Raw genomic sequence first — 27628 nt, 5'->3', positions numbered from 1 at the left:
CTCTACCCTCTGAGGCAGTAGGCCATGACTCCATCTTCTTGCATAGAGAGGATAACATGGCAACTGGATTCTGCCTATTCTTGTAAAGTCCATAATGTCATAACCTTTTAGCCGTTAAAAAGCACCAATGAAAATGTATTTTTTACTGACCTTACTGGTGGATAAATAGTGGATTCGGTGCATTCCTAGTTATTCGTTCAAAGGAATTATCTGTGGACTGTTAATTTATTTTACCTATTTTCCTGGTTCTGCTAAGCAGAGCTTTTTTTCCCCTTTACATACAAAAGAGTTATACTGAGTATTGGCGGTACCTGACTTCTCTTTTACATGTTATATATTACATTTTTCCCTTTTTTTCTTTCCCATAGAAATATTGCTGACACCAAACATTTCTCGGAATGAAAACTCAGCCGGGGGAACTAAAGATGCACTATAATGGGTAACGCAAAGAGAGAAAACCAGATGATATATATATTTGTATATATATATATTGGCCTTACGGAGAAGAGGGGCCTCTCACAGTCTCCACTTTCACAAGCGAAATGCGTCACTCTTTCTGAATGATCCGCTGTACAACACAATGGACAACAAACTTCATTTGGTGCTCTCTCCGGCGCAACTTGTCAGTACGGCAGTGAGATCCTCGCACGTAAGATTTGGTTTGGTTGTGAATTCCGCCAGTTATTTACCTTGTTAAACAAACTTGTTTCATTGTTCAGTTCAAAGCACCCAGAGAATTTTTTGTTGGAAAGTTAGAGGTTAAAGGGTGTTTCTTTGTTTTTATGTTTTTTTAAATCACGTTTATGGGGTTTTTGATCAAAGCGGAGAAGCAAAACACATCCGGATTTCTTTCTGTACCAATGTGCAGCTGACATGCACTTTATTACTGACTCTTTTGGTCTCACATGCAGCCTGTAGTTACAGTATGGGGGGGGGGCAAAGCTGGCTCTATAACATTTACCTTGCAGCTCGAGCATCCAACAGCCGGAGGGGCGGGGAGGGATTCATTCAGCCCTGTTTTTTTTTGTTTTTTTTTTGTGTGCACATTGTTTTGTATATATGATCTTTAAAATATTGTATATGACTTTTCTAAGTCGCTATCTCTTTTTGGGGGGGGTCAGTGGAGGCTTTTAAAACTTAACCCCATGGTTGCCAGATACACTTAACCCTTGCAACCACTGGGTTTAATTCTAAAATCAGTAAATGCTGCTTAGTACAGTGAAGACACATATATTGTTTATTTAAGGACTGCGTCAACACTTTTGGATTTCCATTTTTTTTGAAGTGTCGACGCAGTCCTTAAATTTGTTTTTACTTGGCTTTACCAGGAGTAGATTTTGGATTGGTCTCTGCTGTAACAGGGTTTATCCTGTGCTTTGAGGGGGGGGTTAGTAAAATATTCTGTTTATATAAAGGGATGCTGTCATCAGATTTAAAGTGCAGTCAGTTGTACCTAAGAGCAAAGTATAGTTTTATGCTATTAATGAATTATTTTTCCGTACGGCAGCCCTATCTTGCTTTTGTTCTGGGTCCAAGCACTTATCTCAGAGGAGCAGGTTTAGCTTACCCTTTTTACCCCCATGGCAGACAGGGGGGCATATTAAAAGAATGCTGTCAGAGTACCTAATAGAGACCGTGCAGTCTGGGATTTGGGTGCCGGCAGAGCCTGTGCCCTGTGTGCCTTGGCTTAAGAGTCGCTGCGTTACTGGAGGGGTCTGTATTTTGAAGCTATGAGAATGAGACAAATAAAGCTTTGGTTCAAGCAGATCAAACCGCACCATTGGTCCTATCCATACATTTAAAGGACAAGGAAAGCTTTAGTCATTGTGGGCTGCCAATTTATTAGACACGCCTATTCACTCTAATAACTTCCTGGGCAGGACTTCTCTTCTTTTTAATAAAAATGCACTGGGCTGGAATTGTTTGGGAACCCCCTTCCCCCAAAACTTGGTCCCTGTGACTTGGAACCTGTTTGCCCCTAGTCTGAAGGGAGGCGTGGGGGGTAAAAGTAAGAGGGAAGCGATTAATCCACTGGGACAGGTTTTCCTTTTTAAAGAAATTGTAGTTTAGAAACAAATAACCGTGCCCCATGAAAGCTTGTGTCAAAAATGGATTCTTGATATTTGAGATAATTATGATGACACTGTGTTTTTAAAATTCTAGACTTCAAAGCATCTGAGAACATGATATAACAACATAAGGTCCTGTTGCCTTTCTATATACTGACTGGCTGGCCAGCCCTTAGGATGCACCCAGTGTAGGCCCCGGCATCACTGCCACTTATGTTCTGTTCAGATAAGTATTTAACATTTATTTTGAGACTTCATTTCGTCACTTCCTCGGGGAGTGGAGACTAAGAATTCTGCCCATTTCAGTGCATCTAACCACAGAATACTGCCCCCCCATGGCTTAGGGCTCTGCCCGTGCCACAAATAACACACAAGATATTCAGTTTCTGCAGAAATTTCTATTGATTTTAGTTTCCCTTTTAAAGTCTACAGAACATCTAGTTTTTCAGTTTGTAGATTGAATGTGTCTTCCTGATGGTCTCTGATGGTTACAAGCCAGTTCTCCGTTGTGTTTGGTCCTTGCACAGAGAATAACTTGCCCTTTACTGGCCTCGTCTGTTGCTGGACTGCGTTACGTTTTTAATGTTTTAAACCTCGTTATTGAGTTACGTTTTTTTTTTAAAAGTCTCATTTTAGAACCCAAAAGTCAGTTTCGAGATAAAGCTGTGAGCTGGGGCTGTGCCGCAGGAGTCCATTTTCAAATACTTATACCCAAGTTTTGGTTAAACATTAATGTCGTCTTCCTTTGCTGATTCCTGTTGGACTGCAAGATGTAACGTGTTCCATTGCAATAGCGCCCCCCCATGTATTGCCTACATAAAATAAATGCCCAATGTCAATGAATGGAAAGCATTTGTAATTAAGCAATAATGTGTCTTTCCAGTGCCTTTCTTTTTCTCTATTGGCTCAGCCTTTTATTTCACGGGGGGTTAATATTGCTTTGCTTGCTGAGCTGCCAGCTGTAGATATAATATTGCCGTCTGCAGACTGTTACATGTAATGAGAGATTAGAGGACACCCTGCTTCTACATGGAGACAACTGTGTGTAATTAATACTTTGTGTCAACAATCCTGTTGTTTCTGCTGAGTACATTTCATACTATGTGAGTTGTGGCTTCAGCACGTGAGTCGGTTTGGTCGCCGCTATCAGAAGGCTCCCTGTGCTTTTGCTCCTAGGGGAGAAGGGGCTTAATAGAGTTTTACACACACGTTACTTATAGCCCCCTGACACTTATTATATTCTGCTTACCAAGCTTGTATCTAAAGGAATTCAGTGTACAAGTATAAAGTTAGAGAGGGCAGGAAATCCTGTTTAATTCTAATATCCCTATTACCTGGTATTGCAGCGAGGCACGGGGCTGCTGTATGGAATAGCCCTGATCTCATTGGGCCCTCACATACCTTCCAGGTCCCACTAACGGGCTTTGTCTACTCCAGGGAAGTTCCAATTCCAGACCCCACCCTGTGAGTATTGCACCTCTTGGCATCACCGAGGGTGGGGGACAAGCTAAGCCTGGGGGGTAAGTGGAGATATACCCTTAGTTACATAGTACTAATGTGCTCAGTACAGCTTAAGAGAGCAGAAAAGTGATTTCACTGGGGGGTGTCAGATCAAGTAAGTCCCCCCTGTGCATTTACTTTCCTTGTCTTTTAATACTGTCAGCATGGGCCATAGGTTGCTGGCACAAGGGTCCCATAGTTACCACTGCAGCCTCCCATATGCACAACAGCCCTTAGTACTGCCCCACGTGCCCATAGCCCTTATTGCCCAAGGGCTCATAGAGACGTTAAATACACATTAACTGTATATCTTCATGTATACAAACCTGCTTGAGGTTTACCTAGCAACATTCCTTACAGCGTTAGCAACGGCATCATTTATGCCCTACTGGGGGCTATTAATGCTTAGGAGGGTGCCTTACCGCAAATAATGCAATATAGTAGCCCCCCCACAATGTATCTTCATCTGATTTATTGCTTTCAACAGGTAAACCTTTACAAGATACTTAGCCCCCACCTCCTAGTAACACTTTGGCAGGAAAGAAGCCCATAGCCCCCGCTGCATTCTCCATTGCCGCGCAGCCTCCTTCCAAAAAAAAAAAATGAAGATGTTTGATAGATTAATTTGTTTCCCCAGTGACATGGGGAGGGGGAGAACATTTCAGAATGTTTGTGTCTTTTACCTTTTGCAGATTTTATTTTCTATTAGATTGCAGCGTTTCATGATAAAGCCGCGTGTGGAATTAATTCTGAGGTAGCAATATTAAAGGCAACTAAAATCTCAGGAGCGAGGCTTACAGGATCCAGAGGCAGAAGGGGGGGGGGGGGGGGAGATCTGTATCTACACAGAATCGGCTTGTGACCATTTATAAATATATATAGAGAAATACGCTGGTTGTAAGCTATTTTCCCTCCTGACTTGTTCGTTGATGTTAATATTTATGTAAATAAAGGTTTCTATTTAAACTCCGCCTCCTGTCATTTGTGTTTCCTGTTCCTTAGTTTAAAAAAAAAATACTAAGTTACTTTCCTGTAGGTGCTGCCAAAGGGAGATATGAAGAGATTCAAAAGAGGTAAGTGAATATACAGTGTCTGTAATGGGAGACCTTATATTTACCTTTACTATATAGTATATATTATTCTATATACAGAACAGTCCTTCCCTCTTATTTATTTATTTGGGTCTGGTATCTTCTTCAGTGTTTGCCTCTGAGTTTTTAAACTATAATTTTGAAAAATCAAACTCAAACATTTGATAAATCAGCCCAGTTTTGTTTAGTACAAACTGTCAGATACTGCTATAGAAACACTGTACTGTCTAATGGAAACCATAGGCCGTATGTATCTACAGTATATATAATTTAAATCAATACAACAGGGGGAACATTATATTGTGAATATGAGGGTATTGGCATATTAAAACAAGGGTAAGTACAAATCCAAGTTTAAGCAAAAAGGTCCAATGCCAAAATGAAGTCTGATATAATACAGAATGTCCATATTGCTCTATATGTCCACTGCAGAGATAGAGTTCAACAAAATCCCAGCAACTTTATATCAGGGACACAATTCAAAACTAGATTGGTATATCGTGTTGAGTTGCAGAGGTTACTGTCTGTATAACCAAAGTTATAGTTGCACAACAATAGAAATTTGATTGCACAAAAGCATTTCAACAATGTAAGATAAACTATGCCTTAAGGTGGCCATACACGGGCCGATTGTAGCTGCCGATATCAGTCGGTCGGACCAATTCTGCAGCTTATCGGCCCGTGTAGGTGCAGGAACGAGGGGCCTTCCCGACCGATATCTGGCCTGAAATTGGCCACATATCGATCAGGCAAGTTGAAAGATTTAGTCGGATCGGGGACTGCATCAGCTCGTTGATGCGGTCCCCGAACCGACTGCCCCATTGCTGCCATTATAATTCGATCGTTTGGCCCAGGGCCAAACGATCGAATTAGCCTACATGTTCCCCAATATCGACCACCCGTAGGTGGGGATGTCGGCAGAAGATCCGCTCGCTTGGCGACTTCACATGTATGGGCACCTTTAAACAGGGTTGATTAATCTGTCCCTGAAGCAGGAACTTCATTATGGCATTGTGCCGTTTTGCTTAAACTTGGAGTCCTACTTACCCTTGTTTTTGCATTTTGCAGAAGTCTTCCTTTCTTAGGTACATTATTCACCCTCCGATTGCTGGGTCAAATCTGACGATGCACCTAGGTGGCCCCGTTGTTCGGCAGCCTCGCCCTAGCAACCAAGTTGAATTGTAAATCTGATTTGTGAACCTTAACGTACTCTTACTTTCCACACAGTAACTCCCCATATGCTGTTCTATGGGGGCTTCTCAAATTTGGTTCCGTGGTAGTAGAATTTTTGGGTGAAATGGTGAATTGAAGAGGTGCCCGGCCGGTGAATGACTTACCCGATGAAAGACATGTGGCCCTGATCTATGTAAAGTCGATCAGTTATGAAATTTTATTATGCAACAAGTAAGTAACAATTTCATACTGAGAGTTTCACTGCTCCCGTGATTTCACAATGAATGTCTTGTCTACACGTGGTCCGTCGGGCTTTTGGCCACCCCTTTATATTTACAGTACGTCTCCGTTAGTAAAGCTTGGCCTGGATGGGGGCCGTTACTCCGTTGTGGGTCCTTTTATAAGATTGGACGGTTGTGTTTCTGTAGATGGCGGCCTCTCAAATACCCGGCGTAAGGTCGCTTCCCAGTGCAAGTCTCGTTGTGGCCTTTACTTAGAAGCTGAAGCACAAACAAGGGGCCTTTTGCCGCGGGTGCTTAGAAGGAAGAACAGCGTCACCGGCAGCAGGAGAGTGTAGGGCACACAAGCAGCTGTTTAGCTGGATATTCAGAGAGGAACCGGCTCCTCTCATCAAACAATGAGTTGTCTCTAATAAAAACCCAACGGGCAGACTATCTAACCCATAAGTTCATCCAGTCTCTTCATAATGTAGGATCTCACCCACAATCCCAAGGGTTGGTCAAGTTTGTACAGTTAAAATCCATGGAATGTCTGCTGCTCCCAGCTTTAGCCTTCCCATCCATCCCATAATTGGCCTCTGCCAGAGACAACACAAACAGGTTATCAGCAAAGTCTCACAAGTCAATCATCCGACATAAGATTTATTCTTTTAGTAATTCAGGTGAATTTGGTAAACCCCCAAATAAAATTTCACCCAATGAAAGAAAATAGAATTCTAAGCAACTTCCCATTATACCTTTATTCCTCATTTTTACCAGGTAAAGTTACTTACCTGCTTACATGTTGCTCCCCAACCCCTTGGGTGTTGCTCTCAGTGCCCCCAAACCAGGGAGTTATTTTTGAATTTCTGACTTGGGGGCAAGTTTTGGTTGAATAAAAACAAGATTTCCTACCAAATAAAGCCCCTGTAAGCTGATAGTGTGCATAGAGGCTCCTAATAGCCAATCTTAGCCCTTATTTGGCACCTCCATGAACTTTTATGGTGCTTGTGTTGCTCCCCAAGTCTTTTTATATTTGACTGTGGCTCACGAGTTAAAAAAAAAAAAGTTTCGGGAGCCCTGTTCTAGATTCACCAATATTACACAGTAAGTTCATGGCACTATATAATTCCAGGCCTCTCAGTGGAAAGCAAGCCACAAAGGGTATATGTTAAAAAGTAGGTGGTTTTATTCAAGGTCTAGTATGCCATTGCAACCAATCCACACATACATTTAAATGCAACCTACTGCTTGGTTGCTATAGGTTACTAGATCCAAATTGCTTGTAAAAGAGCTGCCATAACACAACAGCAGGAGTCATAATACAAGTGAAGAAACTATTTCCTTCAAATGCATTTGCCTGTTACTGTGCATAAGTGGTGGATCTCAGCCGGAGAGCACCCAAATCTGCATATGTACTTACCTTACAGCTGTAACCCTAGCTAATTGGTGACTGCTAAGCCATCATGAAGCCTGATCTTCCCACTGGCTTTAGTTCTGCTCTATAGCCCACAGCATGCTCATATATAATGTACTGTATATATAGGGTTCAGGAGAAAGTAGGGCTGGCGTTACTACACAGAAGATACCATGTTGCACAACTCACAAGGATTTAGAGGAAGGTCTCTTCGTTTTGGGCCACTTTCGCCGCTGTAGTTGCCTGATATTTCCGCAGGGAGAAAGAAGAGTCCATTAGTAGAAGTTTATATCATATATATTTATATATTGAGCAGTTGTAGGGAAAACGGAATGAAACTGAGCCATCTCATATTTATTGCACCGCAAATAATGAAACAAGGGAATAACTGTACCTGTACTGTTCAAAACTGCCATCTTTGAATCCTGAAAATGAAAGAAACAAACATTAACATCCTTATTATTTATTTTATTGCTGAAACCAGCTGGAAATGATGTACATGGTTACAGGAGCTGCCATGTCGCTAGCACCTTATCTGCACTGAAACGAAAGCAGCATTTCCCTATTGAGCAGCTGGAGCAAGCTATTGGATATGATGCAGACATGTGATCTCTAGGAAAGGGCCAATCTCCTTACTTACCGAGCTCTAAGCTCCGTGTCCTGGGGTTGCACTGCCTGTAGCCTTTACAGCTTCTCAGCTCCATGAGCTGCACGTGCAACTGATTGAGAACATCCCGGTCCAATGTGTTCACGGCGTTGATGAGCTGGGAAAGCACAAAGATCCTGCATTAGTGGTGGCTTATTCCTCTGCCTGTGGCTACCCAATCACTCATGTGGCCCATTGCCTCTATACGACTAGGAGCTAGCTTGACCTCATGGAACCATTTGGCTCATTGTAACTTGAACAGCAACACAGTGGAGGTGTAAATATACTGTATTTCTCCGTACGTCCCTAGGCAGCACAGGGCACCCTTGGGTTAATACCATCTTCCGTCTAGGAGGCAGGATGGATATGCAAGAATCGGGAGGAGTCTGTAGTGACTCCCCTTCCTGGTATTGACCCCTCCCCTATCAGTTTTTTTCCATCCTGCTCTTAGGAGGTAGGACTCGGGGAGCTCTGCTCCCTCAATATATGTTTTATTTTTTATTTTCTATTTTAATTTTCATTTTTTGTTAGGATTGTTACAACACCACACGGCATAGGCATGCTACAACGCTACCTAAGTGGGCTAACAAATGAGGCATACAACAGAGAGAAGGCATGCTCCAACGCTGCCAGCTCCTCTCCCCAAGGCATGCTTCAGCGCTGCCTAATACCCCTCACACAGGCATGCTTCAGCGCTGCCTAATACCTATCACACAGGCATGCTTCAGCGCTGCCTAATACCTATCACACAGGCAGGCTTCAGCGCTGCCTAATACCTATCACACAGGCAGGCTTCAGCGCTGCCTAATACCCCTCACGCAGGCAGGCTTCAATTCACAGGTAAGCAGCAACGCTCCCTGCAAACTCTCGCACAGGCATGCCTTAACGCTGCCGATGCGACTGGGGGACATAGCGCAACCCCTCCAGGCAAGCCTCAACACTGCCGTACAGCACAATGGCATCCCCTGTACAAGGTCAGTCAGAGGCAGCATACATAGCTTCCCCAGCACCAAATAAAGGCCAGGCTAAGAGACCTAGAGCCAAACAACCAGCCCAAAAAGGCAAAAAGACCAAGTCTGACAATGAACAGACCAAAGACCCCACTGATACAGTGGCTAATCACATACCGGAATGGTTCCAACCCTTCCAGGCATCACTGATGACTATGTCAGCCTCCATAGAAAAACTTGCCAATTTACAGGCACACCAAGTACCCTCTAGCTCTAAAGAGCCACCCCAAATAAGCATACAAACAGAGGAGGATATAGAACCCTCATCGGGGGAGGATGAAGGGGCAATACCAGAAGACTCAAGTGAGTGGGATGATTCAGAAACACCCCCACAGGAGTCAAGGGCCACACAAAAATCACAGACAGAGGCAGTTCAGGGACTACTCTCAGACATGTTCCTTACGTTAGATATTCAAGAAGAACATAAAGAAACTAAGACCCTTGATAAATTGTTTGGGTCATCCCTAAAGAAACAAAAGAATTTTCCGGTACATGAAACCGTACAGGAAATTATAAAAAAGGAATGGAAGGCACCAGACAGACGATTTATCAAAGATAAAAGGTTAGAGGCCTTATACCCATTTGAACAATCGTTCAAAGAGCAATGGGAAGTAGTTCCCAAGGTCGACGCTCCAGTGGCTAGATTAGCTAAGCGCACCACTATACCCCTAGAGGATGGCACATCATTCAAGGACCCCATGGATCGTAAAGCAGAAAATCTGCTAAAAAACATATTCTCCACGGTCACTTCAGCATTTAAGCCCTCCATAGCTTCAGCATGCGTAGCTAGGACCGCGGTGCTGTGGTTGGAAGAGGCATTAGCCACCACCACACAAGAACAACATACAACTGAAATCCTATCTAAGGTATTGAACGCGGTGCACTTCCTGTGTGATGCGTCCATGGACATTATTCAGCTAGGAGCTAAAGCATCAGCCCTTTCGGTAGGTGCTCGTCGAGCCCTTTGGTTAAAAACATGGAATGCCGACCAGGCCTCAAAAAAGAGTCTTTTGGCACTCCCGTTCTCGGGTACCTCCCTCTTTGGTTCCGAACTGGACTCCTTAATCAATAAGATCACAGGAGGAAAGAGCAACTTCCTACCCCAGGACAAGAAGCCCAGAGCACCAAATACACAGGCAAAACGACCATTTCGCTCTACAACCTTTGGAAGACCATCCTCCCAAAACAGACACCAGTCTTACAACCCAAACACGAAAAATTTTCGTCCCCAAAAGAAGACAACCTGGAATTACCAGAGACGCCCTACCAAGGGCAATCAAGAAAAACAAGACCAATGAAGCCGTAGCCCCCCCCGGAATGGAGGAGACAGTCGGGGGACGCCTCTTAAAGTTCCGGGGGCCCTGGCTCCAACACACTACCGACGCATGGGTACACAACATAGTTACAGACGGGTACAAACTCCAATTTCGGAAAATCCCACCACCACGCTTCCTAACCTCAAAGAACACAAGGGACCCAGTACTCAAGGCAGTCAAAGAACTCCTACTCTCCAATACCATCACCCCCGTACCACGAAATCAAAGACACCAAGGATTTTATTCAAACCTCTTCCTGATCCCCAAAAAGGACGGATCCCTACGCCCAGTTCTAGACCTCAAGAGGTTGAACACCTTTCTTCACGTCCCCTCCTTCAAGATGGAGTCACTGAGATCAGTCATATCAAACGTAGAAAAAGGAGATTTCTTTACATCCATCGATTTAAAAGACGCGTATCTACACATCCCCATACACGTGGACCACCAAAGATACCTAAGGTTCGCAGTAGGAGAACACCACTACCAATTCCAGGCCCTACCATTCGGACTGGCAACAGCACCCCGGGTATTTACGAAAGTGATGGCAGCACTGACAGCACATATGCGACAACTCAACCTCTGCATAATTCCATATCTAGACGATATTTTGGTCAGAGCCCCGACCTTCTCAGCTTCAAATTCGGACACACAAGAGTGCATACAAATACTAGAGGAACACGGGTGGAAGATACATCCCACCAAAAGCTCCCTACAACCATCTCAATCCATCGTCTTCCTAGGAGTCAGGTTCGACGCTACACAACACAGAGTATTCTTGACAACAGAAAAAGTGGCCAATATCATAACAGCCGCAAAGCAGACCATGGCACAACCACATCTAAAAGTCAGAAAATGCATGAGGCTCCTAGGCCTAATGACCTCGGCCATAGAAATGGTTCCCTTCGCCCAATTTCACATGAGAACTCTACAGTTGGAGTTCATAAAGAAATGGCACGGGGTCCACCACAATCTCGAAACATACATTACCCTATCCCAGGAAGCAAGAGAATCTCTCCGCTGGTGGTGCAGGGAGCAGAACCTTCAAAAAGGAAAACTGTGCTCGGTCCAGTCCTGGCACATAGTTACCACGGACGCCAGCCTCTCCGGATGGGGAGGTGTATACGCACACAAAAACGTACAAGGTGTTTGGTCCCCCCGGGAAACCAAACTGCACATCAACATTCTGGAACTCAGAGCCGTAGCGCTGTCGCTAAAACACTGGGAAGGGTACCTAAGAGGCCATCCGGTGAAAGTCAAATCCGACAATGCGACAACTGTCGCATATATCAGCTCAAAACGGTACCAGGGATAATAACTGCGCGATCGCAGAGAGAATAGAGCATAAAGAGGGAGAGGTCAGGATCTTTTCTTATACTACTTCTCCCTTCTATTCACACCCTCCGGTTACACAACCTAACAGGGCCACATCACCAAGGCGGCACACACAGCATCAAAACATGGAGAGAAGTCACAAAGATCCTATCCTGGGCAGAGTCCAACGACTGCCGCCTACAAGCAGTTTACATACCAGGGGAGTTGAACAACGAGGCAGACTTCCTAAGCCGAAATACCCTAGACCCGGGAGAATGGTCATTAAACAAGGAAGTATTCCACCAACTCACGGTCCGGTGGGGCAAGCCACAAATAGACCTCATGGCAACGAAGTACAACAACCAAGTACCTCAATACTACTCCAGGTACCGGGACCAGCAAGCCACAGCGATAGACGCAATGACCACGACTTGGGATTTCAATCTAGTATACATTTTCCCGCCAATCCCCATGATCCACCCGGTCCTGAGGAGGCTCCAGATGTTCCAAACTACAGCAATAGTCATAACACCATTCTGGCCCCGCAGGGCATGGTTCTCAGACCTAAGAAAAATGGCGATAGACCAGCCATGGCACTTACCGAGGAGACCAGACCTCCTACTACAGGGACCCTGCCAACATCCCAACCTAACCTGGCTTTCCCTGACGGCGTGGTTATTGAGACCTCCATTTGGAGAGACAAAGGATTCTCAGACAAAGTTACCAACACGCTAATGCAAGCGAGAAAAAAGTCCACATCCGTAGCCTACCATCGAGTCTGGCTCACTTATATCTCCTGGTGTAACCAAAGGGCACTGTCTTATACAGATTTCCGAATACACCACATACTCGAGTTCCTCCAAAAAGGCCTCGACTTGGGACTGGGAGTCAGTTCTCTCAAAGTTCAAATATCTTCCCTATCGGTACTCTTTCAAAAACCGATAGCATCTCACCCAGACGTGAGAACCTTTATTCAGGCAGCTGGAAACATAAGACCTCCATACAGACAACCCATACCGCCATGGAACCTAAACATCATACTGAGAGCATTACAAGAACCACCCTTTGAGCCTATGGCATCAATCAGCCTAAAATTACTGACATGGAAAACAGCGTTTCTAGTAGCAATATCCTCAGCTAGAAGAGTATCGGAGATGGGAGCCCTCTCCCACAAACCCCCATTCTGTATATTTCACCAAAACAAAGTGGTACTTCGAACGGTACCTTCATTCAGACCCAAGGTGGCATCAGAATTCCACCTCAACCAGGAAATTGTTCTACCTTCCCTGTGCCCAAACCCGGCCAATGGGAAGGAACGACTACTTCACAACCTAGATGTGGTAAGGGCCTTAAAATTCTATATACACAGAACCGGGAATATCAGAAAGTCGGAAGCACTGTTTCTTTTGTATGGAAATCGACATCAAGGTAATAGGGCCACCAAAATATCCATTGCAAGATGGATCAAGGACTTAATTACCATGGTTTACAGATCAAGGGACTTAGAAATCCCATTCAAAGTATCAGCACACTCTACTAGAGGCCTTAGTACATCCTGGGCTCTCCATAACCAAGCCTCTATGGAACAAATATGCAAAGCAGCCACTTGGGCATCTTTGCACACCTTCACTAGGTTTTACCAGTTCAATGTTTACGCATCAGCAGATGCAGCCTTTGGAAGAAAAGTTCTACAAACGGTTACTTCAAGTTAGGGTCCGGGGCCATGTTAGTGCCTTTACACCCTCTTCTTATTTGCTAACACTTTACCTGTTTCACCCACCCTCTATCTCTCTGCTTTGGGACTCTACCCAAGGGTGCCCTGTGCTGCCTAGGGACGTACGGAGAAAAGGAGATTTGTTTCACTTACCGTTAAATCCTTTTCTCGTAGTCCCGTCACGGCAGCACAGGGAGTTCCCAACCCTCTACTAGCTAACTTTACTATACTATACTCACAACTCTAAGATGGCTAGGATAATGGAAACTGATAGGGGAGGGGTCAATACCAGGAAGGGGAGTCACTACAGACTCCTCCCGATTCTTGCATATCCATCCTGCCTCCTAGACGGAAGATGGTATTAACCCAAGGGTGCCCTGTGCTGCCGTGACGGGACTACGAGAAAAGGATTTAACGGTAAGTGAAACAAATCTCCTTTTGTTTCTCATACTGTTTTATCCTTCCATGTCAGAACAGTGTGCCCTCACCTTCCTGCCCCAGACAGGGCTACAGTGGCCAAAGCTGCTTGTTTCCAAGCCATTCTGCTAATGTAAAATAAGGTCCTAGCACCCCCTGTCACGCTTTGTGCCAATAAAATGGGTCATCAGTAGAAGTTTGCTTTATTTGGTATAATGGGCATGTCAACCGGTATTAGATTGGCCACAAGGTGGCACTGTTGTGGCAATATAATAAGTGTAATTCAAGTTTTATATTTGATAAAACTGAATTTAAAGGGATCAGTGGTGTAACTGAGAGAAACTATCACATTGGGAATTGAAATAGTTACATTTTATTGTCGCATGTGTGGTACCTGGTATGGGTCTGTGTTCAGGTCGAAATACTCCAGGAAGCCGGTGGCAAACTCACAGAACAGGAAGTTGTGCGTTTCGTTGATGGTCCTCAGGCACCAGTAGGTGTTGTTATTGGCGCTGGTGCAGGCACAGAAAGGTCCTACTGCAATGATAAGAGATGAGCGGTTACTGCACCTGAGTAACCCAGGGGTGCAATACCCATATTCCCTCACTAGGGGTCACTGTGATATAAATATAAGGCAGTAGACACAATCCCAGTTGTATAAAGCATACAGGATACTATCCAACAGGAACCTGTGTTTGTATCACAAAACATGCCCGTAGCTATTACACCTCTGCTAGACTCTCAGTGTTGGCTGCAGCGTAAATGTCTGCCAGCTAATAAGCCCTTACATGTCCAGAAGGGGGCAGTCTGCCAGTGCTGGTTATCATGAGTGAAGCAGGTGAGGCCAGGCATGCTGCAAGTGTCGTTGTTTCTCAGTCTCTTCAGCAGTTTGCGCAGCTTCTTTTTGTGCCGCTGCTCACGCAGGAGCCAGACCTTGTCCTTTTCCTTCAGGGTTTTTCTGTGTAGACAAACCCGCCCCCCTGGTTACACACTTATTCACTGATATTTAAACACATTTCTCCCAAACTTAGGGGGCTGTTCCTGCTGAATTGTGCTTAGTACAGGGGAATCCCTATGCTGCCATAGTTTTATGGTATCTCCCTGTACAGGCTATGAGCAAACTTAGGGGGCTGTTCCTGCTGAATTGTGCTTAGTACAGGGGAATCCCTATGCTGCCATAGTTTTATGGTATCTCCCTGTACAGGCTATGAGCAAACTTAGGGGGCTGTTCCTGCTGAATTGTGCTTAGCACAAGGAAATAACTTTGCTGCCATAGGTATTTGGAATCTCTGTAGAACCAGGCTATAGGGAGGGGATACTGCATACCTGTGCATAGCCAGCCTGAAACAAAAGCAGTTTAAACAAAGCTGAGCTAATAACGACTCCCATAGAGGGGAATAACTGCATATTGAGACCAAACCTTCTGGGGTGAAAGATGAAGCATCTATGCAGGCTGTTTGCCTGCTCTCTGATGGGGCAATTAACTGGAGACTGCAGAATAAGCTTCTGGCAAAGCCACACAGAGCTACTAGTAACGGCTGGCCAGATATGATTGGCACCGTTGAACTATTCACTTCTTTTGCTCTGCTGCCCACTAGGAAATGGGGACAGGGAGCAGTGGCCCCTATAACTCCTGGATTTGCTTGGATCCACACACCAGTGGAAGGCAGTGTGTGTGTCAGAACTGCCTTCCAAGTCAATTAAGCAGAAACCCCTCACACTGTGCAATAAAATGGCTTTGCCTAGAGCCTTAGTATATAGTAGGGCACTACCGTCAGTCACCAGTAGATGGCTTACTTAAATGGGTGCATCACTGTCCCCTTGTGCTTCATTTTTCCGTTTTTGATGTAACTAGCAAAGAGACAGAGAGAGAGAGCGAGTGCACATCAGTATCATGTGATACAGAGCAGTCACGTCAGCCCTATGTTTGAGAAAAGATCATGCACAGTATGGCTGGGAGCTAAATGGGATGACTATGGGCAAAATGGCCAGCCCTGCCTGTATCTAGCTGGGGACTGGGAAGTAGGGATGTAGCGAACCTCACAAAAAAAGTTCGCGAATCCGTTCGCGAACTTCTGCCAAAAAGTGCGAACTTTGCGAACCCCATAGACTTCAATGGGAAGGCGAACTTTAAAAACTAGAAAAGTCATTTCTGGCCAGAAAACTGATTTTAAAGTTGTTTAAAGGGTGCCACGACCTGGACAGTGACATGCAGGAGGGGGATCAAGGGCAAAAATTTCTCTGAAAAATAAGTTGTTGACACAGTGTTGCGTTTTGTGCTGTAAAGGGCAGAAATCACACTACATTTCTAAACTTGTGTAATAAACTGCTTTAAAAACAAAACGCTGCAGTACTGGATACGGAATATATTATTGCTGGTGGAAAAACATCGCTCAGGTGATTTTATTGCAATGCAATGTCACTACTATGTGTAACGTGTTTGGTGCACTACTATGAATAACAGCAAACAGCACTGGACACATTAAAAAACAGTAAGTTAAATAAATAATAATAAAACAAAAGTGATCTCTGGTTGGTGCTGGGGGTGAACTACTAGGAGCAGCACACCAGTCCCCAACACAGCTAGACTAATTGCTACTGTAATTTATAGAGCCCAGTGCTAAGTAAAAAAAAACACAAATAAAACAAATTATGTGAATGCGTGGTTGGTGCTTAGTGCACTACTATGAGCAGCACACCTTTCTCCAACACACACAGACGGAGCTGCAGTACACAATGAAAAGAAGAGTAACAGTAATCAGAAAATAAAAGCAGTCCTTACAAGGACTATTGGGTTACAGCAGATGAGATCAGCAGGACAGCTGCCCACAGCAGCTACATACAGAGCAGTAGAAAGTAGATTACTAGTCAGCAAAGCTACCTAAACTGTCCCTCAAACCCCTGCACAGCTCTCTCCCTATGCTAACTCATCAAGCACACACAGGCAGAATGTAAAATGGCTGCTGGGCTTCGGTTTATACAGTATATGGAAGGGGGTGGTCCAGGAGGGAGAGCTGCCTGATTGGCTGCCATGTATCGGCTGGCTCTGGGGTGAGAGGTCAAAATTTGGCTCCAGCTAAGGCGAACCCAAAATTGCGAACATCGCTAAAAGTTCGCGAACTTGCGAACACCCGATTTTCGTGCGAACTAGTTCTCCGGCGAACAGTTCGCTACATCTCTACTGGGAAGGTAGGTGGAAATTGCACAGGGTGTTGGCACTGAACTGTTGGTTCAACTGGACTGAATAGGCCCCCACTGTAATCAGATTGTTCCAATCCCTTCAGCCTGATTGCCCCCCCCCTCCCGGGTGCCCACAGATTGATAAGAGAAGCCTCATATCCGTACCTGATTTTGCTACAGTTGCACTCCTCGGGCCTTTTCTTCTTCAGGTGCCCTCTCACTTCTCTCAGGTTCTTAATTTTGCTTTGTAATGTTTCAATCTACAGGGAACAGAGAGAATTCATACTCGGCCGCTCTCCGAATCCCACCCCCTGCGGCACTGCAGCCGTGGAACCCTCTGCTCTGCTGGCCCCTCCTACTAAAGGTGGGTTTTGCCTCCACTGGGGCAGTTGTACCATGTGACACAGAACAGGGTAAATCATGTTGTAGGTAAGACACCTGCAAAGTGTTGGGCATCTCTCTGTATATCTAAACATTCCTTTCCCATAAACACGGAGCGGCCCCCCCACTAACCTCATGGTCAATGTGAACCTTGTGATCCTTCCAGGCCTGCAGCGATTTGTACAGATCCATGTCGCACTGCACCGTGTCATTGGCCAGAATGAAGCATCTGCTCCAAAGACATTAGGGTTAGATTTTCCTCCAAGGAACCCAGAGCTGCCAATCATGTTTGTGTATCAGTAAAAGCAGCCTGCTGATTGGTTGCTATGGGCTGCCAGTGAAATACATTACCCCCCAAGCCTTACCGGTGTGTTACTTTAATGGAACTGGGTACGATCAGATCATTGGTGAGCCCACCCGTTCCACTGTAATCTTCCATATCTTTATCCTCATCATCGTCTAAGCCCGACATGTGCCTCTTAGTAAGGTTCCGCATGATTGGCTGGTACTCCTGCTCGATGCCCAGGTTAAAGACCTTTCCGTCCACCTCAATTGACACAGAACGTGTGGAGCGATTCCTTAGGTAACTCGCCTTGTACTCTGTAGGGGCAAAATCCAACAAAATGTTTGTTTTCCTGTGCGATTTGCTATTGCTTCTGTCAGCTTTTCCAATCCATACTGTTATGCAAGGAATTTGCTACCTCTCTCCTCATAGTTGCAGGTATAGTAGGGAGAGATGGTGCCTATAGTAGCACTGGGGGATAATAGCCTCTGGGAAGGGACTGTGGCTGTGGGATAGCAGGTATAGTAGGGAGAGATGGTGCCTATAGTAGCAGTGGGGGGATAATAGCCTCTGGGAAGGGACTGGGGCTGTGGGATAGCAGGTATAGTAGGGAGAGATGGTGCCTATAGTAGCAGTGGGGGGATAATAGCCTCTGGGAAGGGACTGGGGCTGTGGGATAGCAGGTATAGTAGGGAGAGATGGTGCCTATAGTAGCAGTGGGATAATAGCCTCTGGGAAGGGACTGGGGCTGTGGGATAGCAGGTATAGTAGGGAGAGATGGTGCCTATAGTAGCAGTGGGATAATAGCCTCTGGGAAGGGACTGGGGCTGTGGGATAGCAGGTATAGTAGGGAGAGATGGTGCCTATAGTAGCAGTGGGATAATAGCCTCTGGGAAGGGACTGGGGCTGTGGGATAGCAGGTATAGTAGGGAGAGATGGTGCCTATAGTAGCAGTGGGATAATAGCCTCTGGGAAGGGACTGTGGCTGTGGGATAGCAGGTATAGTAGGGAGAGATGGTGCCTATAGTAGCAGTGGGGGGATAATAGCCTCTGGGAAGGGACTGGGGCTGTGGGATAGCAGGTATAGTAGGGAGAGATGGTGCCTATAGTAGCAGTGGGGGGATAATAGCCTCTGGGAAGGGACTGGGGCTGTGGGATAGCAGGTATAGTAGGGAGAGATGGTGCCCATAGTAGCAGTGGGGGGATAATAGCCTCTGGGAAGGGACTGGGGCTGTGGGATAGCAGGTATAGTAGGGAGAGATGGTGCCTATAGTAGCAGTGGGGGGATAATAGCCTCTGGGAAGGGACTGGGGCTGTGGGATAGCAGGTATAGTAGGGAGAGATGGTGCCTATAGTAGCAGTGGGGGGATAATAGCCTCTGGGAAGGGACTGTGGGATAGCAGGTATAGTAGGGAGAGGTGGTGCCTATAGTAGCAGTGGGGGGGATAATAGCCTCTGGGGGGGGATAATAGCCTCTGGGGGAGGATGTGGGGAAGGGAACACATTAATGCCCCAGTTGTATATCTCTATAGACCTTTCAGCCCCAGTGACATATACAGAAGGGGGCGCTGTGCCACTCACTGCTGGAATTATTAATAAGGAAACATCTGGGCTGAGTTTTTCTGACAAATTGCTTTAGTGTAATTCCGCCCTAACACAGACTGTTCCCTTTCGTGTTTCCTTTATATGAGAATTGTATCATGTTTTAATAGAAAACAGAGCTGTGTTGTTGTGACCCCCCCCCCCCCCCCCCATACAGACAAATGGCAGCAGGATGAGCTGGTGAGTGTAACGCCCCTATACGAGCCATAGTTACTTTTCTTAGTCAGCAGCTTCTTGCGACGGCCCAGAGGGGGGATTTTGTAGCTCAGACTGTCGCAGTTGCACTCGTCACTGTTGGAGCTGTAGTAGTTGGACATGAGGTTGGGGGACTTGCTCCGGATTTGCGCCGTTGCTGCCAGACCCGCCATTCCTTTGCACTTGTGGAGTCGCAGTTTGCCGGACGGATCCTCCACGCACTGCCATTTCTATAAGGAACAAAAGTGACCGTTTAACTCCAGCTTTAGTGGGACCAACCAGAAAGCTGCTTAGCATAGGTCCATAGTTATGACATGCTTACATTTTATTCAAAGGTGAACTTCCCCTTTAATTTTCATTTTGTTCCACAGAGCTTCAATATAAATGATTGGGTTGCCAGGGTACCTCTTACCCTAGTAACCAGACATGTTGAATGACAGACTGAAGGAAAGGGCATTGCCGAGGAGCAACATGGCCGTGGCATGACTAGTCTTACTTGCCCTTTATCAGGCCCTGTGTGGGCGCTGACAGGCTGTTAATGATACAGGAAGGAGCCAACACAAAGGCTGGATGACAGCAATGTTCCACTCATTAAGAGGGATGTCCAATACAATTAGCCTGCGGGATAATTAGGGAGAATTCTGCTTTATTCCCTTTCATGCTCGTTCTGACTAATGAGCAGCAGGCATTCTCACACTCGCAAGCAGATTCTCACCGCGCCAATGGCACCATTGTTCCTGCTGCCCAACGCTTTCTGGAAAATTGGGAAAATATGAGACTGTACTGTAGGGAAATGATATCCACAGACAGCGACGGGAATGGTACCCTAGCGCTACTGAGAAGGAGCAGCAATATGGCAGCTCCCATTTGTGTCTGAATTGAAACTGATCCCAAATGCAGCCCTAGGCGCAGCCCAAACACATGTGACCAACGAGGGCATTGCATTCTGGGTCATAGTAACTGAGCCCTCAGGTGTCCAACCTGCCAGCCCTTTCACCCAATCATAGGTAAAGAGCATTACCTGCCCCAGCTGCTCGCAGGCAGTCTGGTACTCTGCCCTCTGGCACAGGTCTTTGACACGTTGGTATTTGGGCAGAAAATTCTCTTCCTGGGCGTCCACCTTGTCGCTGTCCCTCTTGTGCAGCAGCTTGCTAAACACACACAATGCAGAGAGGTAAGGTTGGCAGGAAACAAAGCAGCAGTGCTGTCTTGCTTTATGGCAGGGAAGAGCGGGGCTGATAATCAAGCAAAAAAGGGCCGGTGCCTTAGATTCTCTTTCTGGGGTTTTTTTTGTTAAATGGGAACATTTTTGCTACATTTTTACTGGTAAATGGAACATAGAATGGACTGGGAAAAACCCAAACACTTACCCTCTTTCCACCAGGAATGAATCTCTCCAAACCTTGACTTTCTTGTGAATGTGAAACCTATGGGGAAATAAAGACGGGGTGATACAAGTCTAACCAAGAGGTACAGGTCTAACCGAGAGGCACAAGTACAGGTCTAACCGAGAGGCACAAGTACAGGTCTAACCGAGAGGCACAGGTCTAACCGAGAGGCACAAGTACAGGTCTAACCGAGAGGCACAAGTACAGGTCTAACCGAGAGGCACGGGTCTAACCGAGAGGCACAAGTACAGGTCTAACCGAGAGGCACAGGTCTAACCGAGAGGCACAAGTACGGGTCTAACCGAGAGGGACGGGTCTAACCGAGAGGTACAAGTACGGGTCTAACCGAGAGGGACGGGTCTAACCGAGAGGTACGGGTCTAACAGAGAGGTACAAGGACGGGTCTAACCGAGAAGTACAAGTACGGGTCTAACCGAGAAGTACAAGTACGGGTCTAACCGAGAGGCACAAGTACAGGTCTAACCGAGAGGCACAGGTCTAACCGAGAGGCACAAGTACAGGTCTAACCGAGAGGCACGGGTCTAACCGAGAGGCACAAGTACAGGTCTAACCGAGAGGCACAGGTCTAACCGAGAGGCACAAGTACAGGTCTAACCGAGAGGCACAGGTCTAACCGAGAGGCACAAGTACGGGTCTAACCGAGAGGTACAAGTACGGGTCTAACCAAGAGGTACAAGTACGGGTCTAACCGAGAGGTACAAGTACGGGTCTAACCGAGAGGGACGGGTCTAACCGAGAGGTACAAGTACGGGTCTAACCGAGAGGCACAGGTCTAACCGAGAGGCACAAGTACAGGTCTAACCGAGAGGGACGGGTCTAACCGAGAGGTACAAGTACGGGTCTAACCGAGAGGCACAGGTCTAACCGAGAGGCACAAGTACAGGTCTAACCGAGAGGCACAAGCACAGGTCTAACCGAGAGGCACAAGTACGGGTCTAACCGAGAGGGACGGGTCTAACCGAGAGGTACAAGTACGGGTCTAACCGAGAGGTACAAGTACGGGTCTAACCGAGAGGGACGGGTCTAACCGAGAGGTACAAGTACGGGTCTAACCGAGAGGCACAGGTCTAACCGAGAGGCACAAGTACGGGTCTAACCGAGAGGCACAGGTCTAACCGAGAGGCACAAGTACGGGTCTAACCGAGAGGGACGGGTCTAACCGAGAGGTACAAGTACGGGTCTAACCGAGAGGTACAAGTACGGGTCTAACCGAGAGGGACGGGTCTAACCGAGAGGGACGGGTCTAACCGAGAGGTACAAGTACGGGTCTAACCGAGAGAGACGGGTCTAACCGAGAGGTACAAGGACGGGTCTAACCGAGAGGTACAAGGACGGGTCTAACCGAGAGGTACAAGGACGGGTCTAACCGAGAGGTACAAGTACGGGTCTAACCGAGAGGTACAAGTACGGGTCTAACCGAGAGGCACAAGTACGGGTCTAACCGAGAGAGGGAGATGAGTCTAACCGAGAGGCACAAGTTTAACCGAGAGAGAGAGACGAGTCTAACCGAGAGGTCTAACCGAGGGACAATTCTATTGCAGAAAAGGCACCACTGCTGGCTGGAACTGTCATAGGTCTGGAGTGGATTTAATTTTCTCAAAATAGCCAATATTAAAGGACAAGTTAAAATAAAAATATCAGGGGTGCCAATACTGCTTACCTAATGTCTACTGTCTGCCTGTGCTCTGTAAAACTGAACTGGCCCAAGGTACTTTGCTGGGGATCACAAAGGCCCCATATTTCTTCTGCTCCCAGCTATTCCCTGTACAAGTTTGGTTGAGGCCACAGGGCAAGTTGGCTTATACTGCACGTGCTAGGGCCACTCAATGAACACCTGGGGCAGAAGGAAATGGTGCCATTGTGGCCCCCAGTGAAGCACTTTTGGCCAGTTTTATAGATACCCATGAGCTCACTGGCAGGGGCCTTATAAAGTGGCACCGCAATAATTGAACATTTTCCTGGTATATAAAGGGATGGTTCACCTTATCTTTTATTGTGTTACAGAATATAGTATTCCTAACAACTTTGCAATTGGTCTGTTTTTTTTTTTTTTTCTAGAGTTCTTGCATTATTTGCCTTCCTCGTCTCCATCTTTCACTGACCTTGTCAGCCAAGAAGCTATTGTTCTGTGAGCTTACAATTTCATTATCATTGGTCATTTTTAATCCTTCTCTGCCTGTCCAGTCCCGCTCCTATTCATATTCAGTATCGCATTCAAACCACTACCTGGTTGCTAAGGTAAACAAGACCCTAGCAACCAGATAGCTTCTGACATTTCAAACTGGAGAAGTGCTGAACAAAAAGCAAAATAGCTGAAAAACACTCAGAGGTCACATTTCTAGTGATGTGGTTGGCCCGTGGCTGGTATCTGCCAGGCAGGTAACGTGATGCCAGAAGGGCCATTTGCTTATACAAAACAGAAGCCAATGGCCGTACAGCTTCTCTCCATTAGAAATGATAAAATGCATTTCACTCCTACGGCTTTAATCCCAGTCCACAAGGACCTGACTGTCACATAAGAGACAGCCGGCCGGCCCTGACTTAATTCATCTCTGATTCACTCTATTCAGATAGAAAAAACTATCCGGACAAGTAGGTTTCTGCCAGCCAGGTTGCCATGGTTACTGCTGGACTCTAGAGCATTAAAGTAACAGAAATCTTTGGTTTTTGTGCATATGGTTGGTGCATGTTTAATCCGGAGGTTTAGCAGTAATTACATTGGCAGCCTGCCCCCCACTCCACACAGACTGTCAGCCAATCAGGGGGAGTTGCACATCAATGTGGTGCCTACAGATAATAAACTTACTCCTTTCCTACTGCAATATGGGGAGAATTTCAATTAATTTAGGAACAACAATGATCAATAAACATATGTGAGCAGATTAAAGTGCCCACACATAGGCAAATATGGGAGGGAGGTGCCATATTGTTTCCCTTAGACAGTACAGTATGAGGGTACAGCTTATTGTGTGCCCAGAACATTCCTTCTCTGTATATTTGTATTTATACATATGGGAGGGAGGTGCCATATTGTTTCCCTTAGACAGTACAGTATGAGGGTACAGCTTATTGTGTGCCCAGAACATTCCTTCTCTGTATATTTGTATTTATACATATGGGAGGGAGGTGCCATATTGTTTCCCTTAGACAGTACAGTATGAGGGTACAGCTTATTGTGTGCCCAGAACATTCCTTCTCTGTATATTTGTATTTATACATATGGGAGGGAGGTGCCATAGTGTTTCCCTTAGACAGTACAGTATGAGGGTACAGCTTATTGTGTGCCCAGAACATTCCTTCTCTGTATATTTGTATTTATACATATGGGAGGGAGGTGCCATATTGTTTCCCTTAGACAGTACAGTATGAGGGTATAGCTTATTGTGAGCCCAGAACATTCCATCAGAGGGGGGTGCTGCTCACCTATTGACAGGCCTCTCTGTATCTAACAGTTTCAGAATTGATTTGCCGTCCATTTCCGGAGGAATGTCTAGGCCGGCGATGTCTAGGATTGTAGGTGCCAGATCAATGTTCAGTACAATGTGCGGATTCCTAGAATAAATAGAAGATAAAACATCTTTTATTTTTGTCCCTATCAGGTATATGCAGCGCTGCCGGCAGTCCCGGGGGGGCTCCTCGCAAGCACACGGTCTCCTGTGAAGGTGAATGAAATGGTCTCAAGAGCAGCGGAAGGTAAGAGACATTCTCCCAGGGCTGATGGGGAAAATACACAGCACTATATTTATTCATTGCCGTTAAATAGAAAATGTAGCAATTTCAAAATATAACTAAAAAAAAAAAAGGGCCGCGCAAAGAGAGTGGGAGGAGCTTATTACATTTAATTGGGCTGGGAGTGTGAGCGGGGCTAAATAATTCTCCTCCCACTGGAAAGTTCCAGAATCAGTGACCGAGGATAGTGTTAGAATGCACTTTACAGGGATAATACATCATTCCCAGCAGTCCCTGACCCAGAGGAGCTTACAATCTAAGGTGCCCCTTTAAAATAAACCAATTCTCTGTTTCTCTGTTGGGTGTATCAGTATGTGATTCAGCTGGGAAAGAATGTGGCTCTATCTATAGATAATATCAGATCAATACTCTGTCTTCCTGCTGTGCAGCCCGGAGCCTGTGCCATCGGCTAAATACACTGGCAAATGACATATCAGTCTTATGTATATATATATATATCCCACCAAGTGATGGGTATCTGATCTAACTGTGAAGGAATAAATAAGCAGAATTACCCATTGAGTAAGTACTAAAAGTGAATTTCAAAGCAATGTCCCTTTTATATTTATGTATTTAGTACAGATCCCCCCCCCCATATTAAATAGCACTATATACATACAGAGAACCTGCATCCACATTTGGTCCACGGATGTAGAAAGGGACTCGGATGTCGAACTCGTAAGGCATTGATTTTCCTTTGACCAATCCAAACTGCCCGATGTGGTAGCCGTGGTCCGCTGTGTAAATGATGTAGGTGTTTTCCACTTCCCCAGTTTCAACCAGCATGTTGTAAATCTGAAAAACAAACCAGATATACATCATTTCCGGGGGGTTAGTATTATTGGCACCAGTATAGGTTCCGTGGCACAGGATAGCTGGCAATGGAGGGAAGGAGATTCTACCATCAGTATAGCAATAGTTTTAGACTGTAAGGGTAGTCAGAAGGAACAGATCCAATTGCCATTTGGTGATCAGGAAGAAATCCCCGCAAAAACTCCCATTTTTTTTATCCCCACTTTTCTCTTCCCAGGTCTCTCAGTCCCCCTCCGTGTATCATTATCTCCTTCCCTCTATGTTTTCCAATTCCAACTTGCACCCCATCATATTCATGTCTATGCCCCTCAATACCTCCCCCTCCTGCCTGCATAATTCCTTCAGGGGCAGATGAATCAAAAGGTTGGCAAAGGGCCACCAAAAAAACAAAACATGGGTCCCCATACCCTTTACTTAGCAGGGTGCTTCCCCCCAAAGGGGTTTGGGCTATTAGATCACCAATTCCTTGTGTTGTGGGCCCCGCAAACTAACGGAATGAGGCCCCAATTAAAAAATAAAGCCCAACTAAACTCTACACCAGGCCACTTCTTGTCCCACCCATTATGCCCAAACTTGTCCAAGACCCACACAAACCACGGCAATCCCCCACAAGCCACAAATCAGACCTTTCAGCCTCTCAGGTTCTCTCTGACTTGGGGCCAACTGCACTCCCCCCTTTACCCCCATGCAAAGTCCCAACATCCCTGGGACCCTAAAAACCAATATTTGGAACAACTCTGTAGAGATCCTGGATATAAGGTCCTACCAGGACCCAAGGGGAAAGCTGCCGGTACCCCAGCTGTGCCGCTCACTTCAAATGAAACGCTCACAGAAACAGCAGGCCTTGGCCGAATAGCAATAAATAACAATGAAGCTGATTGGGCAGTGCTTGGCACTTGGCAGGGGCACAGAGCATCACTAAAACTTAACGAGTAATAAAACGAGAGCATGAATTTGCATTCCGTTTATTAAGTCCGTAAATAAAAACACTGCGCGGCTGCTCTGCCAATTAATAAAACATCAGAGAACAATAAAGCGGATTACATTGCCGCGGGCAGGGCTGGATAATAACTCACAGGAATGGGGGAGATTTCACACAAAGCTGCTTCGTTATGTCGGGGTACGGAGGGGGGGGGAGAAAGAGAAAGGAGCCTATAGTTTGGCACCCCTCTGTGTGATATGCCCCATACCCCAGCTGTCAGAATGAGGAGGAGCTCACACTATTAATATATAATTATCCGTACATAAGGGTGGGAGCTGCCATGCTGTTGTATTTTGCTCTTTTAGCCAAATTTCATTCCTTACCATCTCCATGGAGCTGTCCACAGACATCAGCGTTTGGAGCCGTCTTCTCTGTAGCATGTTGGTGAATTCCATATGGATGGGCTTCATGGGGCCAGTGTATCGCATTATCCAGTGCTTATCAGGGTTTGGGGCGTAGTTATAACTTGGGGTACTGCAAAGGGGGACAAGCCACTTATTAGGGTTATTTAGAAACCTGGCATCAAAACACCCCTTATATAAACTACAACTCTCACTTGCTAGAAGCTGAACATTTTATATAACTGCTCCCAACCCGCAGCTCTTGTTGATGTCTCCATCTTGTCCCATCTTGTCTTTTGTCTCCATTAATTAAATGTTAAGGTCACCATCTTGTTTTGTCTTGCCCTTTTCTCTTATTTTTGCCCTTCTGTCTACATCTTTTCACACTGTCTCCATCTTGCCCTACTGTCTCCATCTTGCCCTACTGTCTCCATCTTGCCCTTCTGTCTCCATCTTGCTCTTCTGTCTCCATCTTGCCCGTCTGTCACCACCTTGCTTTGTCTTGCCTTTCTCCATGTTCCCTGACTGTCTCTAAACCAGTTTCTATGGTGACTTCACCAGGGCAACAGTTGCCTGTGATACAGCTATTTTGTGTGATTAAAGCATGAAGGAAAAGCACAGGCTAAATAAAGCTTTATTCAAGCAGCGGCTGATCCCATGAATAAGTCATTATGGCAGTGTGTTCAGATGAAGGGTAATAAAGATCAGACAGTGTATTTGTTCATTACAGATAAATCCAATAACATAAATATGCATTACCCCATGGCAAACTCATGCTAATTACAGTGTACACTTTAAATCAGGAGCAATTATAAGATGTTGAAAGTAAAG

The 27628-nt window shown here is 45.8% G+C and overlaps 2 protein-coding genes across 6 annotated transcripts in view; one reads left to right on the top strand and one right to left on the bottom strand.

The window, feature by feature from the left end:
• ncoa3 (nuclear receptor coactivator 3) overlaps positions 1-4535 on the top strand; it is a 107040-nt gene extending 102505 nt beyond the window's left edge. For both annotated transcript variants that reach the window (XM_031894761.1, XM_031894760.1), the window contains one exon: positions 369-4535. In XM_031894761.1, coding sequence (XP_031750621.1) covers positions 369-380 — 12 coding nt within the window. In that variant the 3' untranslated portion in view covers positions 381-4535. The remainder of the gene's footprint in view (positions 1-368) is intronic.
• A 1486-nt stretch (positions 4536-6021) lies between these two features.
• sulf2 (sulfatase 2) overlaps positions 6022-27628 on the bottom strand; it is a 123804-nt gene continuing 102197 nt past the window's right edge. For 2 of the 4 annotated variants that reach the window (XM_012971627.3, XM_012971628.3), the window contains 16 exons: positions 26780-26930; positions 25281-25456; positions 24356-24484; positions 20894-20950; positions 20545-20674; positions 19543-19753; positions 17809-18043; positions 17576-17672; positions 17228-17322; positions 15680-15733; positions 14671-14840; positions 14277-14419; positions 8109-8232; positions 7863-7893; positions 7658-7711; positions 6022-6650 (listed from right to left, as the gene is read on the bottom strand). In XM_012971627.3, the coding sequence (XP_012827081.1) occupies positions 6620-6650; positions 7658-7711; positions 7863-7893; positions 8109-8232; positions 14277-14419; positions 14671-14840; positions 15680-15733; positions 17228-17322; positions 17576-17672; positions 17809-18043; positions 19543-19753; positions 20545-20674; positions 20894-20950; positions 24356-24484; positions 25281-25456; positions 26780-26930 (1888 nt within the window). In that variant the 3' untranslated portion in view covers positions 6022-6619. 4 annotated transcript variants of the gene reach the window in all.

This window comes from Xenopus tropicalis, chromosome 10 (genome assembly GCF_000004195.4).
Source record: "Xenopus tropicalis strain Nigerian chromosome 10, UCB_Xtro_10.0, whole genome shotgun sequence".
NCBI classification, from domain to species: Eukaryota; Metazoa; Chordata; class Amphibia; order Anura; family Pipidae; genus Xenopus; species Xenopus tropicalis.
Note: the sequence above shows the minus strand (reverse complement) of the source record. Positions and strands in the feature narration are given on the sequence as shown.